The 18,206-nt window shown below is 42.3% G+C and overlaps 1 protein-coding gene across 2 annotated transcripts in view; it reads left to right on the forward strand.

The window, feature by feature from the left end:
* Positions 1 to 3,343: 3,343 nt before the first annotated feature.
* LOC115159638 (matrix metalloproteinase-17) overlaps positions 3,344 to 18,206 on the forward strand; it is an 89,953-nt gene continuing 75,090 nt past the window's right edge. For both annotated transcript variants that reach the window (XM_029709561.1, XM_029709562.1), the window contains exon 1: positions 3,344 to 4,047. In XM_029709561.1, coding sequence (XP_029565421.1) covers positions 3,901 to 4,047 — 147 coding nt within the window. In that variant the 5' untranslated portion in view covers positions 3,344 to 3,900. The remainder of the gene's footprint in view (positions 4,048 to 18,206) is intronic.

An 18,206-nucleotide genomic window follows, 5' to 3' on the forward strand; every position in this document is an offset into this window, starting at 1 on the left:
TACCCAGATTTTAGCAGAGATGCAGAGAATCATATTTAGTTTCTTTAAAAAAAAGAACCACCAGTCAGGAGGATACAGACAGCTCAAGAGTTAGGCTTAGATGTGCAGAGAAATATACATATTTTTTACATAGAATTAAGCGTAATGATTATGGCTTTAGATTGCAGCAAAAAAAGCTGTTTCAAGTGTTTGAAAAATGCAACATTTTTCAACCTATGGATGGGGGGCCTAGCCCCCCTCTGGACCACCCCTCTAGTGATCCTCACTAACTTTGTGCCCCCTCAGATTTTGGGGGTGCATGACGCCCTGAGTGACATCATATGACATGGAAGACAGTGTCAAGTCGTTTGTTGTAATTGTCATTCATTATTTTTGATTGTTTATATAAACTGTCACAGGGGCTTTAACTTAATATTCTAGCTTTACTACTGTACAACTAAATATCCAATTAGAAACAACATTTAAAAAACATTAACGTAATGTTACTACTAGGTCTGCGACTTGAGATTGTAATGCAGGGATATTACCCCTTGGCTCTGATAACTTAATACTGCTTTTGTCGGGAACAAATAAAACATAACTTATTTTTTGATAACTGTCATGGTCCTCAAGGCATTAGATGAATGACAGTCAGAGACTGTTGTGCCTAATGTGAATAGACAATGGGAGAGGGGAAGGTGTTTATGTGTGTTGGCTATGCATCTCTGAATAGCTTTGGGCCTCTTTTCGCTTTTATGAACATTCCATGAAATTGTGTTGATAATGAAGTCAAGGTTCAAACAGTCTAGTAGGAATTTTAACAACATCATAGAGGCTGCTTAACCTCTCATGTTTTCTGTTTTTCATTGAAAGGCTGTATTTGTGCATATGTTTCTGAAACATTTCTGAAAAGTTTCAACAGACTATAGTTTAAGCACACATAAAATCAAATCAAATGTTATTTGTCACAAGTTTCGTAAACAACAGGTGTAGACTAACAGTGACATGCTTATTTACGGGCCCTTCCTAAAAATGGAGAGAGAAAATAGAGAAAGAATTATGACAGGAGGAGTAAATACACAATGAGTAACGATAACTTGGCTATACAGTGCATTTGGAAAGTATTCAGACCCAATGACCTTTTCCATATTTTGTTACGTTACAGCCATATTCTAAAATTAATAAAATGTGGAAAACGTCAAGGGGTCTGAATGAACACTTTCCGAATGCTCTATATAGCCAAGTTATCGTTACTCATTGTGTATACACAGGGTACCAGTACTGAGTCGATGTGCAGGGTTACAAGATAATTGAGGTAGAGATGTACATATAGGTAGGGGTAAAGTGACTAGGCAACAGGATCGATAAAAAACAGTAGCAGTCAAAAGAGAGAACAGTCTGTGGCTGGAGTCTTCGACAATCTTTAGGGCCTTCCTCTGACACCGCCTGGTATAGAGGTCCTGGATGGCAGGGAGCTCGGCCCTAGTGATATACTGGGCCGTACACATTACTCTCTGTAGCGCCTTGCGGTTGGATGCCAAGCAGTTGCCATACCAAGTGGTGATGCAGCCAGTCAAGATGCTGTCAATGTTGCAGCTGTAGAACGTTTTGAGGATACATACATCCATTTACATACAAAGCTTTGTATCATAGGGCTATCACTGGATATTAATTCAACTTGTTACAGTCTCTCTCCTTACTTGTGACTTTGAACGCCACAAGACAAAGATGAAATAATGTATATCCACAACAACAAAGTGTAACTCATCTGCTAAAGAAGAATATGGATGATCTGATTGTCTGTTTTCCATTGTGAACCCCTCTGTTTTTGTGTAATTGTGATGATCTCTACTTTTTTCCAAATTGGTTTGTGGTTTTCTGTGATGTCTTTTGAAATGCCAGAGTAATGAGGGGGAGAAAATATAACAGCTTCTGTATTTCAGAGGCATACGCATTATTTTCAGTCCAAGGAGTTTGCTGCTGGCGATATATGTATATTTAATTGGGTGTCAGTTGGCTCCCTGAACACTCACTTGTACATTCTGGGGGCTCCTGGACTCTAACAACTACAGAAAGCCATAACATGTATCCCTGGTTTGCTAAACACCCCAACTAGTTAACAAATTATGATATATCTATTTATGGTTTTATACAGGAACCATGTTTGAAATGTAGATCCATAGGTTCAGGAGGAATGGATACTTAACTATTCTTTAAACTTCATCATAGACTCAGCCTATGGATTCCTATAGGCTACAGTCAGGTCAGGTGGGGCAGAGAATGATGGATAAATGGGGATCATTAGTGAGGCAGAAATCTGCTTTAGAGGAAAGTATATGTAATATTCAAATAGATGGAAGACTTCTGGTGTGTGCGCGCGTGCGTGTGTGCGTGTGTGCGTGCGCGTGTGTGTGTGTGCGCGCGCATGCGTGCGTGTGTCTGCGTACGTGCTTGCCATACCAAAATATTAAATTACATCAGTTAGTTTGCTCTAGAAATAATTGCAGGCCGGTGGGCCCTTATTGCGTATCATAACTTTCTAGATACTGCAAGGCCCCATTTGTCAATCATTTCACCCTGAAAACAAATGTCTGGAGAACATCTTACAAACGTCCTAACATGGTCCTCAATTATGTCCTTGTAACTTGCAGGGAACTAGACAAATGTCCAACAGAGAACGTTCCCTTGGGACCATCAAGTGATGTCCTGAAGACTAGTAAAATGAAAGTCCTGAGAACATGTAAAGATTTTCAAAAAAGCTTACAGGGAACTCCGCAAAGGTCCCCCAAAGAACTTTTCCCAAGGACCATCAAATCACGTCCTGAAGAGTAGTAAAATGAAGGTCCTGAAAATGTCCTAAAAAGGTCCTAACATGGTCCTCCGTGACTGATGTCCTGGTAACTTACAGTGAACTAGACAACAGTCCCCCAGAGAACGTTCTCCCCATACGCTTAACCTAGCACCTCGCCCATGCTAAGCTTATAGCCTACCTAACCCTCTACACATCATTGTTTCCACATAAGCTACTGTAGGCTTGCTTCATGTAGTCTACGCATAGGCCTAGGTAACTTTGCAACATCACCAGGTACTATAGCCTATGGGTATGCCTATATAGACTCTCTCTGTGGTAGGCATGGCCATTTAACTATGGGTTTCACCTGTATAATTTTACTTTGGCTAATGATATAGGACTACATTTTACCCTGTGGACTAACATTGTTTTCATTCGAAGAAATGTATTCAGAGATGCCAGACATCTCTAAACTGTGCATGTCTGTCTGATGCACACTGTTGCGCCTGCAACTCTTGAAACCGAGGTCACAAAATTAAAAGGGCGTGATAGATCCAATAATATGCCCATTCTATGTGAACTGAATAATGCGCCTTTATTCTCTCCTCCCATCCCTGGCTAAATTCCTCTCCAATCTCTCACCGTGCGTCAGTCTCAGTTTCCAATGCTCCGCGCAGGGAGCGCAAGCCTACCTCCGTTTGCCGGTATTGCAGTGTTGCAGAGGGAATATTAATTGAACGGATTCATTTTCTTTGCCCCGTGGGTATCTTGCACATTCTGAGATAAATAGCCTACACACTCCTATGCCGGGAAATATAAGTTATATGTCTTTGTAAATAATTGTCGGCGTAATGTGGTCCACTGAGGAACAGCAATAGCCCATGACTGAAATGGTTTTTCAGGACGCGGATCTTGGTGGAAACTAACTGCAAAATTCCTCAATGTTTTTTATTGGCATCTTTGGCTCTGTGTGATATGTGTTTCATGTGTTTACGCGCAACAGTGAGGTAGACTTCTCTTACATTCCGTTTTGGAAACGGATGCGAGGGATCCGGACCTGGGTGATTTATTTGGTGGTGCGGTGGCAGGGACCCGTGTATGAGCGCTGCATGAGCAGCGAGTGACAGGGCATGATGTGTCAATTTTTTCGGAAGTGGAAGTCCGTGCGGCGCGTTTGGATTATTTCTCCAGAGATGCTCCTGCTGCCTATGTTTTGGTTTTTATCTCAGGCTCGAGCGGCACCTTCTCTGACGGCTGAGCAGATGGACATGGGGGTGGTAAGAGCCTATAGTCTTTCAACACTTTTACAATGAATCTTTGACCCTAGTCTACTGCAGTGGACACACATTTTTATGGGTTAAATACGTAGCCTACGCAGATTCTGGAATAATATAGATTAACTTTTATCCATATAGGCCTACATGTAGGGCTGTTGAAATAAACTACCTCATAGTTCATCATCAACATGATGCCACCTCTGGTGTGTAATTGTAAGCTAACTCCTGCGCATTCAGTGGACATTGAGAAATCAATTGCTTTATAGTCCATGCTATGGCAGTGATGGGGAAACGTCGCATTTGGTTGTAACCTAGTTGTTGGCTTCAATCATTTAGAAACAGAAGTAGGGAAGATGATGCATAATTGGGAGTGAGTAGACTATCGTGTGTCCTGTAGTTTCTCCGGAGCATTTGCCTAATATATAAAAAGAAATGTTCTGTGAAACCAGTCTCATTTTGGGTAAATATTTTAATGGTAGGCTTATCATAATTATTTGGGAATCCTTCATGGGCTATTCTATGTGAGCGATTGCTCCCTTAATATCTGTCAGTGGTCAATATATAAGCTAGATGCCAAGCTCGTTTGAGAGAAAATAGCTCTGCATGGTTCTCTATAGCACTGTGCAGTTTGTAATAAATCTTAAAGTACGGATAAATACAGGAATTACATATAAATCCATCCCTGTATTTATCCGTGTCCACTTGCACAATGTGATGTAGCCTACAATTCCTGTGTCATAATCATGTGTAACCTGGTCTCAGAGCATTTTGTTTCATTCTGTATGTAATTTCGAGAATCCATTTAGTATGATATGTACCTTTTGTATGGTGTTTATTAATTTGTGTATGTCCATCATCCATTTCGTATCATATGTGAAGAATAACAATTCGTATGATATGGTACGAATTTGCAAAACATACAAAATATTCCTATTTGCAAAACGTATGATATGTTACGAATTCCCATTTGTTGTAGCTAACGTTGGCTAGGTGGCTAAAGCTAAAGTTAGCTAGCTGGCTAAAGTAAGCTAGGTTAGGGGTTAAGGTTAGGAGTTAGGATTAAGGGGAAGGGTTAGCTAAAAGGGTTAAGGTTAGGTTTAGGGAAGCTTTTCCCAAACTCGTTCCTTGGGACCCCAAGGGGTGCATGTTTTGGTTTTTGCCCTAATGCTACAGAGCTGATTCAAATTATCAAAGCTTGATGATTAGTTGATTATTTTAATCGGCTGTATAGTGCTAGGGCAAAAACCAAATTGTGCACCGAGTTTGGGAAACCCTGGGTTAGGGGAAGGGTTAGCTAAAATGCTAAGTAGTTGCAAAGTTGCTAAAAGTAGTAAGTAGTTAAAAAGTTGCTAAAATGCTAAAGTTGTCCTTGATGATATTCAAACATGCAACCCTTGTGTTGCTAGACGTTTGCGTTATACGCCCACCCATCTGTCTTATGTAACCATACCAAGCGTAGCACATCATACTCATTTGAGTGTCCCGGATGTAGTTTTATTATGTTACGTCTAGTCTATGAGACCCTGCTGTGTGGCCACATTTATGCACATGCCACAGAACCTTGAATGAATGCTTTGAACATTTAAAGACACAAATCAGAATCATGACTGTCACATTGCCTTAGTGTGGAGAGGTGAGAGAAGAATTTGAAGAACAGTACGGTTGAGAAATTGCTACCAAAATGTAAGCAGATTTCAAACACAATATCGCCCAAGTGTGTAATCATGGAACCATAGGCTTTTGGGGCTCATGGAGAAGTGACCCCTGAAGACATGTCTTACTGTGTGAAATTGCATTTTACTGAGTGGATCAATATTTCTGCTTGCCAGAGGAGCCACGGGTGATGGTGAAACGATGGCGAGGATGCTCATGCCTCTCAGGTAGTTGACAAAAAATCACCACTAAAATAATCAGTTTATAGGTCATTTACACTAATAATCAAAGCATTGAATTAGTTGAGAGTTGAGAAATTCTCTAAATGGCCCTCATTACCCATTAAAGTTGCCCAAAGCTATTTGATTTAGACTGTATTATCAGAGTAAAATATATATTTTTTCATTCAGGCTTGTATTCAATAAGCACTATCCAAGCTTTATAATGATTGCCCATTCTATTGAGAGGATTATTATCGTCCCCAAAATACTTTTGTACAGCATTACAGTAATCTGTCCTGCCCCTACCCTACCCTACCCACCCCACCCCAAACACCTCTCTCTCTCTCTCTCTCTCTCTCTCTCTCTCTCTCTCTCTCTCTCTCTCTCTCTCTCTCTCTCTCTCTCTCTCTCTCAATTCAAGGGCTTTATTGGCATGGGAAACATGTTAACATTGCCAAAGCAAGTGAAATAGATAATAAACAAAAGTGAAATAAACAATAAAAATGAACAGTAATCTCTCTCTGTCTCTCTCTGTCTCTATCACTCTCTCTACCTCATGTAAACTCACAACTCGCAAGATGTAGCTGTTCCTCCCTAGTTTTCAAAGTTAATTCTGTAATATGGAGGCTGAGGGGCAGAACATGATCTTTTCTCAGTGATAGCCCCTAAACAAGGGTCACACAAAGGTTTTTTCATGTGCTGACCTCCACATGGCCCTCTTGGAGCCCAGTGAGTGGTGTAGGTGCTGTAAGATTGCACATTTAGCGAAGCTGCTCCATGTCTCTGTGGAGCTGACACATTAAACACAGTGGAAACTCTAATTGCTCAGGTGTTACTGTGTGGACCAGGGCCTGCTGGCACCATTGCTGGGATGTGTCAGTGCAGAAGTTGACCAGCTCAGCGGGTAATAGGTTGGCAAATGACTGAACCTTATCAGTGTGGCACAGAAAGGAAGCAGAGGGCTTAGAGAGGGGATCAATCTGCACAACCAGCCCATCCACAACACATGCTTTACAGCAGAGATGTGATCGGGTGATTACACAGACGATTTAACGTACAATACGTAGAAGTTCCCACTACAGGAGGGTGTTGGTCAATACCCAGACAGACAGATGGAATGACTTCTGTCCCCTGGATTGCCACCCCATCTCGCCTCCTTCTGCGGCCGGCTGGGTTTAAAGTAAGGTTTGCATGGGGCAGGTGGGTGTGTTGCTCAATGAGAGCCATTTCCCCTGCTCAGCAGAACCATGTCTGAAACTACAATGCACCAGGGGCTTGGGGTGAGCCCCCCTTCAGACAGTCCACCAGAGACACACCAGACACCGTCTCGATGTTGAGATTATTGTAATTGTACGTCACATGCACAGTCCAATATGCAATTTCACAACATACGTCAAATGGACACATAATTGGTCTAATCAGCACTATATGCTTTCTGCCCATCATATAATTTTTACAATATGGTTTTCAGTCTGCTGGTACTGAGAGCCCTAGCTCCCCAGGGGACAACTCTCACAGCTCTTAGACTTCTCTTTAGATGTCATACAGGCCAATTGAGGAAGCACTGCATTTTTTAATCAGCCAGCAAATCACTATTGTATAGGACATGTATTTGCCTACATTAAATTCACAATGAACTGCAGTAGAGAGAAAACAACCTCTTTTGCAAAACTAGAGTTGTTATCACACCCTAAATTTAGTCACAGCTCTTATGAGAAACAGTGTGGAATGGTTCTGGCTGAAATGAGTGAAATGTGTGAAGATATGAAGTGCTACTGTTTGACTCTTTCATCCTGTTTGGAGATAGGCAGGATGGTAACGACCATACCTCACCAGCCTGTCTCTGTCCTAAAGTGGAGAATCTCATTTTGCTGTAATTTCTTTAATATGACAGTACCATCTGGTCCCATCTTCAGTGGAGTGGAGAGGATAGGAGGATACCACTCCCAGAAATATCTCACACAGCCCAGCCAGGCACACAAGCACAGCCACCCTCATTAGGACACTCCCCCCTTGAGCACCACACAGTCCAGCCGTGTCACTTTCTCTCAGCTCACTCTGTCCCACCTATAGTGCTTCTCCTCTGGAACTCTATAGATAGGATGCATTCCTTCACCAACACCTGGCTATTCCAATTACCCAGAGATGCGTCGTCAAGAGAGGGATGAAAGATAGGGATTGATTGACGGGTAAAGGAAAATGGGTAGGAGTTAGTGTGGCTCTGAAAGGAGCAATCAAACAGAGGCACAAAAAGTGCACACCAAACAAAAAAAGCTGTCTCACCACTTAGACAAGGGACCCACATGAAATCAAAATAGTCTGTGCGTCTGGGAAGGAACTGTCTCTCTGGACTAATGCTTTGGGGAGAGATTGGCACCTGTGGTGAGGAGAGAGGAGAAGTTTTTACTTAATTGTCCTCGTTAGCTGTAGTCGTGACCAACATCAAATCAAACTTTATTTGCCACATGCGCCGAATACAAGTGTAGACTTTACCGCAAAATGCTTACTTACAAGCAGTTCAAGGAGAAGAAAGTATTTACCAAGTAGGCTAAAATAAAAAGTAATAATTAAAAGTAACACAATAAGAATAACAATAACGAGGCTATATACAGGGGCCACCAGTACCGAGTCAGTGTGCAGGGGTACAGGCTAGTTGAGGTAATATGTACATGTAGGTGGGGGCAAAGTGACTATGCATAGGTAACAAACAGCGAGTAGCAGCAGTATACAAGGGGGGGTGTCAATGTATCTTGTCCGGTGGCGATTTTTATGAATTGTTCATCAGTCTAATGGCTTGGGGGTAGAAGCTGTTAAGGAGCCTTTTGGTTCTAGACTTGGCGCTCCAGTACCGCTTGCCTTGCGGTAGCAGAGAAAACAGTCTATAACTTGGGTGACTGGAGTCTCTGACAATTTTATAGGCTTTCCTCTGACACCACCTATTATATAGGTCCTGGATGGCAGGAAGCTTTGCCCCAGTGATGTACTGGGCCGTTCGCACTACCCTCTGTAGCGTTTTGCGGTCAGATGCCAAGCAGTTGCCATACCAGGTGGTGATGCAACCGGTCAGGATGCTCTCGATGGTGCAGCTGTAGAACCTTTTGAAGATCTGGGGGCCCATGCCAAATCTTTTCAGGCTCCTGAGGGGGAAAAGTTTTTGTCGTGCCCTCTTCACGACTTTCTTGGTATGTTTGGACCATGATAGTTTGTTGGTGATGTGGACACCAAGGAACTTGAATCTCTCGACCCACTCTGCTACAGCCCGTCGATGTTAATGGGGGCATGTTTGGCCCACCTTTTCCTGTAGTCCACGTACAGCTCCTTTGTCTTGCTCACATTGAGGGAGAGGTTGTTGTCCTGGCACCACACTGCCAGTTCTCTGACCTCCTCCGTATAGGCCATCTCATCGTTGTCGGTGATCAGGCCTAACACTGTTGTGTCGTCAGCAAACTTAATGATGGTGTTGGAGTCGTGTTTGGCTCACTCTAAGTTGCGCGCATGCTCGGGCACGCAGCTCCCGGGACTGCCAAGCAGAATAAATATCAGCCCGCACAGAGAAGCACATGATTGAACTTCACTCAACTTTCTAGAGTTTTCCCCCTTCCTTAACACTGTTAAAGTTTCCCTTTACTGTGGGAATTGTGATCGAATCAACGCAAAATTAGCCACTTTTAATACAACATACCGATACAAAACGAACTATGCAAGAGATTTTGTTGTATGCAGAATGCATCGGAGTAGGATTCTATTGCATTGACACACAGTCGTGTATTCGACAATAGAATCCTACTCAGATGCGTTCAGCCCGTACTCTACGCATAACTAATCAGAGCTGCAGTAGGTCTAGAGTATTTGCAAATAGACCATTGCCCAGTGGTGGAAAAAGTACCCAATTGTCAAACTTGAGTAAAAGTAAAGATACTGTGCCAAGGTTAATAGAAAATGACTCAAGCAAAAGTGAAAGTCACCCAATAAAAGTATTTCAATTTTAAATATACCTAAGTATCAAAAGTAAAAGTTTGAATAATAAAACATTCCTTATATTAAGAAAACCAGATGGCACAATTTTCTTCTTTTTTAAGTTTACGGATAGCCAGGGGCACACTCCAACACTCAGACATAATTTACAAACAAAGCATTTGTGTTTAGTGAGTCTGCCAGATCAGGGGCAGTGGGGATGACCAGGGTGTCATCCCCACCCTGGTCAGGGAAAATGTATGGAGTAAAAATTACATTATTTTCTTTAGGAATGTAGTGAAGTAAAAGTAAAAGTTGTCAAAAATATAAATAGTAAAGTACAGACACCCCCAAAGAAAATACTTAAGTAGTACTTTAAAGTATTTTTACTTAAGTACTTTACACCACTGCCATTGTCATATATACATCTGTGCCATTCACAGTGCCATCTGGGCAAGAGAGGTCGTGAGTAGATGCACTTGTTTTGAGATAAAAGTGAGTACTGCATGTATCCACGTGTGCACATTTTGTTCATATCCTTTACCAGTTAGTGAGTTATTAGCCCAGTTATAAATCATTTGTAGTCAGCAATGGGGGAGTGATTGCTTCCTACAAGAGCACAAAACATGTACATTTATAGACATCTTTGAAAAGTGAGTCAGGTAAAGAGCTTTTTTTCATCTTAAATGGGCAGTGTTGTATTTTGAGACAGGCTTGAATAAGCTAAGTAGCCAAAAGGCAGAGGGTAGCATAATGTGTCTGATTCTTTGTAATAATGTTAGGGGAATAATAATGCATTTATTTTGTAAAGTAGTTTCTTCTTATCAAACAACACAACATTTTCAGTCACCTGCTTGTCTGAAGGACAAGTGGATAAACAGGTTCATGTCAAACCCTGCATGTTTTTTCAGAAGTTTCATGGAATGTAGGCCTACATTGAACACCCCACATTGGCTGCTACTGTAGGCTGAATGATGAATGAACAGCTATTTACATAATACAAAATTATGGGATGCATTTTCTACATTGTTTTTGATGGTAGGCCACTCTGGTAGGCCTACATTATGATCAAATAGCCACAATAGCCTACTTGGCCACTGTTAAAACTGTAACTTAAAGCAGGTACAGCCCCCGTGTTCACAGTAAACTCATGCCGGAAGTTGCAAAGGAATTTTCACACGTTTGCGCTCAGCAAACCTGAAATTTGCTGTGTCGAATAGAATTCGAGGGAACATTGGTCTTGACTAAAGTGTGTTGAGTTATGTGACTAGGTCAAAATTGTGTGGGATTTTAATAATAATAGTCTGGTCTGCCTTTTCTTTCTAAACAAACCTCTGGTTCCTATGCAGTCCACTTTTAGCAGCTCTGTCCTACTTTCAGGAGGCACTGTGGATGCCTGTGACCTCACGTCCATTGCACGGTATCGTGGGGGCTCAGATTTGGGGCAAGGAGATTATTTCAGGAACAATGTCTAGGGGGAGGAGGCCACAGTGCAAGAGAAAATATTACGGTATGGAGAAAGAGGGAGAGAAAGAGAGAGAGGCACTCAGATGTGTGATATAGTATAGCCATACCCACTCAGAAAGAAAGTGAGATCTAAGACGGCCCTCCAATCCCTCCATATCCAACCTGTCATCCCTTCCTTGTTCAAGTGTATTACGGTGCCGACTGTAGGTTCTTGAGGAGATTGTCAGATTTGCTGAAGGGTTTAGGACAGCATCAAAGGCCCTATCCGTGAGGTTTTGCAGATCCTGACACCTCATTGGCAGGAATCCCAGCTATGCCTTCTGGGATTCCTGCTTGGCAGCTGTGCTGACCTCATCCTGACCCTGTCAATCAACATAAAGACAGACATATCCAGACCCTTGGTAGATCAAACACTCATACTTTGCAGTATAAGATAACAAAATCAAGAAGTTTGTTCTTGTGAAGCGACCACACGCTGAACAGCCACATACGCATACATAAACTCACACACACCAAATTGGATTACCTCATAATATTCCGAGCAACATTGACTATGATCAGAGAAACAATACTTCACTGGCCAGAAAGCTGTACTTGCAATCTCTAGATTTATTGCAAGCCATTGTAATCTTGCATGCATCAAAAAAAGAGATGTTCAAGGAAATTCCAAATGCCAGAAAGGATGGCAGACAGTAGTAATGGATCACATTGTGTGGGCGATGGAACGGGAATTACTTTTCTCTGCAACAGAGCTGCACGCAATCTCCCTCTTTCTCCATTTGCTCACAAGGATTTTTTAAACTGAGGTTCACGAACAAAGCTGCTACACTCCAAGGCAACCATATTGAAAACCCGAAATCAACTCCATATGCTCCCCTGTCTTATGTTATCCAAAGGGGTCCCCCCTCTCCCTGTCCCATCTCAGATCAAGGGAATAGTCACCATCACCATCCAAAGGACCACGGAGCTCTTGTAATTACTGTGGTTTCTGGTGTTGCGCTGGCTTGCCTGTCGCAGCTCAAAATAACTGAGGCCAGCCATTCTGGCAATGCACAACCTTAAAGCACTATCAAGGAAACGCCAAAGCAATAACAGAGGTCCTCTTAGATTGCTTGCCGAAATTAGCAGAATAAAGAAACTGTGTGTATTTGGAGTATATGCACATGTCTGCATGTGATCGGGTGTGTATATGTGTGGTATGCATGCATAATGCGTTCATGTGAGGGCAAGTCAAAACAGTCAGTAAAGCAGTCACTTCCCACTCTGTGGAAGCAGGCCAAATGAATGTAAAAGCCAACCAGTTGCGGGTGTGGTTGACAGCCCCCTTTGGCTTTTAATAAGTTTATTCATTTTCCAAGTTGTTCTGAGCCACGCAGCAGGTTATCCTGCCGTTTGGCTCTCATTAGCATTTGTCAGTTATTAACAAGATGAAGGAGAGCAGAGGAGAGAAAAAATGGAAGCGAAAAAGCTTCTTCAGATGCAAGGAACGTCAAAGAAATCATTTTGGTGAGTGGAGGCGTTTGATGTGCAGCGTAGAATCAGCTTCAAGTCTGGCGTGTAATGTTCTCATGACGAGAGCCCATTCCTCTGCTGGTCCTTACGGAAGAAGGAAGGACCAGGCTGGGTTAGCTAGCAGCTTGTTTTCAGAGGCCAGCTAGTGCTAATGGAATTATGTTTCATTTACAAACGGGAGAGGCTGATGGGAATGGAATTGTATTGAGTTATTAGGTGAGAGTAATCAGTATGTGATGAAAATCATCTTAACCACACATACAGTATTGGAGAGTAATTGTTACATTCAAGGTTGCATCTATAGGTCCTCATTAGTGCAACAATTAGTTATTGACAGGATTTTCTCTCAGCAGAGCCCGTGGGAGACAAAGAGAGGTGAGAGTCTATTCTCTGTATGGATGTCTTAATGAAAATGTAATGAATTAAAGTGCTGTGTAAAAGTAGTTCAGAAGAAAATAAGTTACTCCTTGATTGACACTGCTTCTCTAGATTTCTCACAGCCCATACAAAGTGCAAAATCACCACGTCACAAACCTGTATCAGTTTATGAGAAATGTTCTACGTGGAGAAGGCAGGCAGGATCCCTGTGTGGACTGGGTTGGCTCAGTAGGTAGCCAACTAAAGGTAATGCCCCTCGCTGTGTCCTTGATATGGACTCCTCACCTCACTGGCTTCAGTCAAAATGGATTTTCAATAAATGGATTACTGCCTCTGAGTAAGACAACATTGTAAGTCACACTGGAAAATGTAATCTGCTCAGAGAATAGTGTACATAAGCAGGGATAGAAATGGGCTTATGCTTTAACCTCTTCGCTGCTTGTGGCTTTTAGGTATTCCTGTACTCACATACGTTTCACTGGCTTTGTAGAAAAGTCCACAGATCTGCTAAAGAGCTCTTCCCTTCAGATGGAATGGGATGGTTAGTCCCCAAAAGCCAGAGCCGAAGCTGAAGATGAGCTTATTCACAGCGGCCGAGGTGGATTTTTGTTTCCTGATTGGTTTATTCTCTGATCTTTATAACAGTGTTGCAGTAGATTCTAGCCCTATGTAGGGAGTCAGTATAAATGTTTGATGTACACACTGTGTTATGATGTGATACAAGAGGTGCTCAATATCTTACTCTCATTCTCTCTTTGCCATCTCGTTCTTCTCCCACTCTTTCTCAACTCCTTGTGACTTTCATTGAAATAATCTTCACCTCCCTTTTTCTTCTTCTTTCTCTCCCATTCTCCCCACCCTCTTTCTCTCAATCCCCTCTATGGCTTTGGCACAGACACTCATCCCTGGGAAGATGCATAGTGCTGCAACTGGAAGCCGGTTGGCATTTAATAACCCAACAAGTCAATATGACCTTAATGGTTGGCCGCTCATTAAGTTATGTGCCGCGTCATCAATTCCATAATTGTTTTTGCGCCATTATTAATTTGATTTCAGCCTGGCGCTGATCTGAGGGGCCGTTATTGGCACATCGAACAAGAGTAATGGGCCGTGCCCAGCTAGAATGAAGCTGGTGCAGTTTATAGCAGGGTCACAGTAGGGTGTCTTCTATATTTATGTACAGCTGTGGTTTCCAAACTTTTTATAGTCCCGTACCCCTTCAAATATTCAATCTCCAGCTGCGTACCCCCTCTAGCGCCAGGGTCAGCACACTCTCAAATGTTGTTTTTTGCCATCATTGTAAGCCTGCGACACGCACACTATGCAATACATTTATTAAACATAAGAATGAGTGTCTTTTTGTCACAACCCGGCTCGTGGGAAGTGACAAAGAGCTCTTATAGGACCAGGGCACAAACAATGATAATAATTAATCATTTTGCTCTTTATTTAGCCATCTTACATATTAAACCTTATTTGTTCATTAAAAATTGTGAATAACTCACCACAGGTTAATGAGAAGGGTGTGCTTGAAAGGATGCACATAACTCTGCAATGTTGGGTTGTATTGGAGAGAGTCTCAGTCTTAAATAATTTTCCACACACAGTCTGTGCCTGTATTTAGTTTTCATGCTAGTGAGGCCCGAGAATCCACTCTTACATTAGGTACGTAGTTGCAAAGGGCATCAGTGTCTAAACAGCGAGATTTGCCAAGGCAAGGAACTCTGAGCACAGCCCTATCCAGAAATCTGGCAGTGGCTTCTGATTAAATTACATTTTCACAGAACCGCTTGTTGCAATTTCGATTAGTCTCTCTTGTTCAGATATCAGTAAGTGGACTGGAAGCAGGGCATGAAAGGGATAACGAATCCAGTTGTTTGTGTCGTCCATTTCGGGAAAGTACCTGCGTAATTGCAGACCCAGTTCACTCAGGTGCTTTCGCTATATCACATTTGACATTGTCCGGAAGCTTGAGTTCATTTGCACACAAGAAATCATACCAAGATGGAAAGACCTGTGTGTTTTCCTTGTTAATGCAGACAGAGAGGAGCTCCAACTTCTGATTCATATCCTCAATTATGTCCCGCACATTGAATATAGTTGCGGAGAGTCCCTGTAATCCTAGATTCAGATCATTCAGGCTAGAAAAAACATCAACCAGTTAGGCCAGTCGTGTGAGAAACTCGTCATCATGTGAAAATTAGACAAGTGAAAATTATGGTCAGTAAAGAAAACTTTAAGCTCGTCTCTCAATTCCAAAAAACTTGTCAATACTTTGCCCCTTGATAACCAGCGCACTTCTGTATGTTGTAAAAGCGTTACATGGTCGCTGCCCATATTGCATAATGCAGAAAATACACGAGAGTTCAGGGGCCTTGCTTTAACAAAGTTAACCATTTTCACTGTAGTGTGAAAATGGACTGTTTGAAAATGTGAATCACATTTTATTTGGCGTACCCCAGTTTGGGAATAGCCCATGTACAGTATAGGAACGGAAATATGAGCAGCACAATAATGCCCTTAAAGTGACCAAAAGTCCTTACTTGCACAAAGACACCTTAAGAGCATGTTTTTATTAATTTAACGAGGCAAGTAAGTTCAGAACAAATTCTTATTTTTAATGATAACCTAGGAACAGTGAACTGCCTTGTTCAGGGGCAGAACGACAGATTTTTACCTTGTCAGCTCGGGGATTCGATCTTGCAACCTTTCGGTTACTAGTCCAGCACTCTAACCTGCCACCCCAACGAAATCCTATGTAGCCCAAAGAGATCCTATTTAATTACTATTATGTAATTCTAGAATGTAACCTATGTTCAGTAGTTTGTTCCTGTATTCATACATGCACGGTTCCATTTGGTAAACAAATAAAACCTTGCCATGTTCAGCTCTGCAATATCCAATTTTCCTATCTATTACTGAACAAAAATATAAACACAACATGTAAAGTTTTGGTCCCATGTTTCATGAGCTGAAATAAAAGATCCCAGAATTTGTTATCCATCCAGCTAACAGGTGTGTCATATCAAGAAGCTCTTTTAAACAGCATGATCATTACGCAGGTGCACCTTGTGCTGCGGACAATAAAGGCCACTCTAAATGGTGCAGTTTTGTCACACAACACAATGCCATAGATGTGTTACGTTTTGAGGGAGCATGCAATTGGCATGCTGACTGCAGGAATGTCCACCAGAGCTGTTGCCAGATAATTTAATGTTCATTTCTCTGCCATAAGCCGTCTCCAACGTCGTTTTAGATAATTTGGTAGTACGTCCAACCGGCCTCTCAACCACAGATCACTTGTAACCATGCCAGCCCCGGAACTCCACATCCGGCTTCTTCACCTGCGGGATCATCTGAGACCAGCCACCCGGACAGCTGATGAAACTGAGGAGTATTTCGGTCTGTAATAAAGCCCTTTCATGGGGGAAAACTCATTCTGATTGGCTGGGCCTGGCTCCCAAGTGGGTGGGCCTATGCCCTCCCAAGCCCACCCATGGCTGCGCTCCTGCTCAGTCATGTAAAATCCATACATTAGGGCCTTAGGAATTTACTTCAATTGACTAATTTCCTTATATGAACGGTAACTCAGTAAAATCATTGAAATTGTTGCATGTTGCATTTTTGTTCAGTATAAATTACCTCTGCATCTAAAAAGAAGAGTTCGGAGAAAGAGAGAGAGATTCCTGGCCTGGCCAGTCCAAGAATATGGGGACCCAGCTGAATCCTCTACTTTTGTGTGCTCTCTCTCATTGTTCAGTAGAATCTTATAATGGACTAAGTCAGGACTTTCAGCACAAGGTGAAGATAATAGAGAACAGGCTTACTGTGCTCTGCGTCGTGTTATTATCAATTTCTCCAGATCAATTGTCTCCTCCCTCTGCCTGTGGTTTGCATCCTGCAACCCTAACCACCTTTTCCACTTTACCAATACACTGCTTTAATTAAGTGGTTCTGTTTCACCATGTGCCAATATATCAGACTATAAATACATTTGACCGGGAGACAGTCCCACAAAAAAATCCTCCTGATTCACACAAAAATATACACTCAAGATTTTCCCTGTTTTTGTGGAACGATCTGAAGTCGATGACTATGGTTTGCGATAACTTATGGAAGTGTGTAAACATGCCGTGTGAATTGTTAAATGATATATTCATAATTTAACACATAAGCAGGCATTTTATTAATTTGCTAGTCGCATTTGTCATAGAGCCCCGTAGCCCACTGCTACTGCCTGGCTGCCAGACTGCCATTCATGAATGTTACATTCATGTTTCCGTCCTCTTAGATCTCCCTGCTCTGCCTGGGGGTAAGTGTCTGGGGCTGGGGTTTGACAGCAGGCCCTGCAATGAGGCGAGCCCCATGGTCCCAGTGTGGCGTCACAGACTCATACATGAAGAAGGGATTTAGGGAGAGAGGAGACTGAATAGCTAATTAACAGTCTCATTAGTGAGATAGCTACTGTGATCAGTGGGTGCTGCTGTGTGGGGTGGTATCACTACCCCACCCTTCCTACCATGCCGGCTAAGCTCTGTATGGGCACCCCTCCTCACCATCCAACATGGCAAATGAGATCTAATTTAGCATGAGCCAAGCAAGAAGAACTCACAGGCCACTGCAAACATTGGATCACTGACACACACGCACGCACACATACACACATGCACACATACACACACGCACACATACACACATGCACACAGTGCTGTAATGCCACAGTATGTGGGTTATTTGAGTCCAGACCGTTTTATTAATGGGAGTGTTGGTGGAGTTTGAACTTTGGCACCATTTCTAAGAACAATTCAGTCTAGGGGTGCCAGGTAGCAGCTAGTGTCCCCTCAGTCTCCAACCAAAACACAATCTCCTGCCTCACCTTATTTCTTCAGAATTGGTTGTCCATTTTCAATTTAAGAGCTGTTTGCTTCAGCAGTACTTGTTTTAACTTTGTTCATTCAAAAGTCTTTAGTGAAG

The sequence above is a fragment of the Salmo trutta genome, chromosome 23 (genome assembly GCF_901001165.1).
Source record: "Salmo trutta chromosome 23, fSalTru1.1, whole genome shotgun sequence".
In the NCBI taxonomy this organism is placed as follows: Eukaryota; Metazoa; Chordata; class Actinopteri; order Salmoniformes; family Salmonidae; genus Salmo; species Salmo trutta.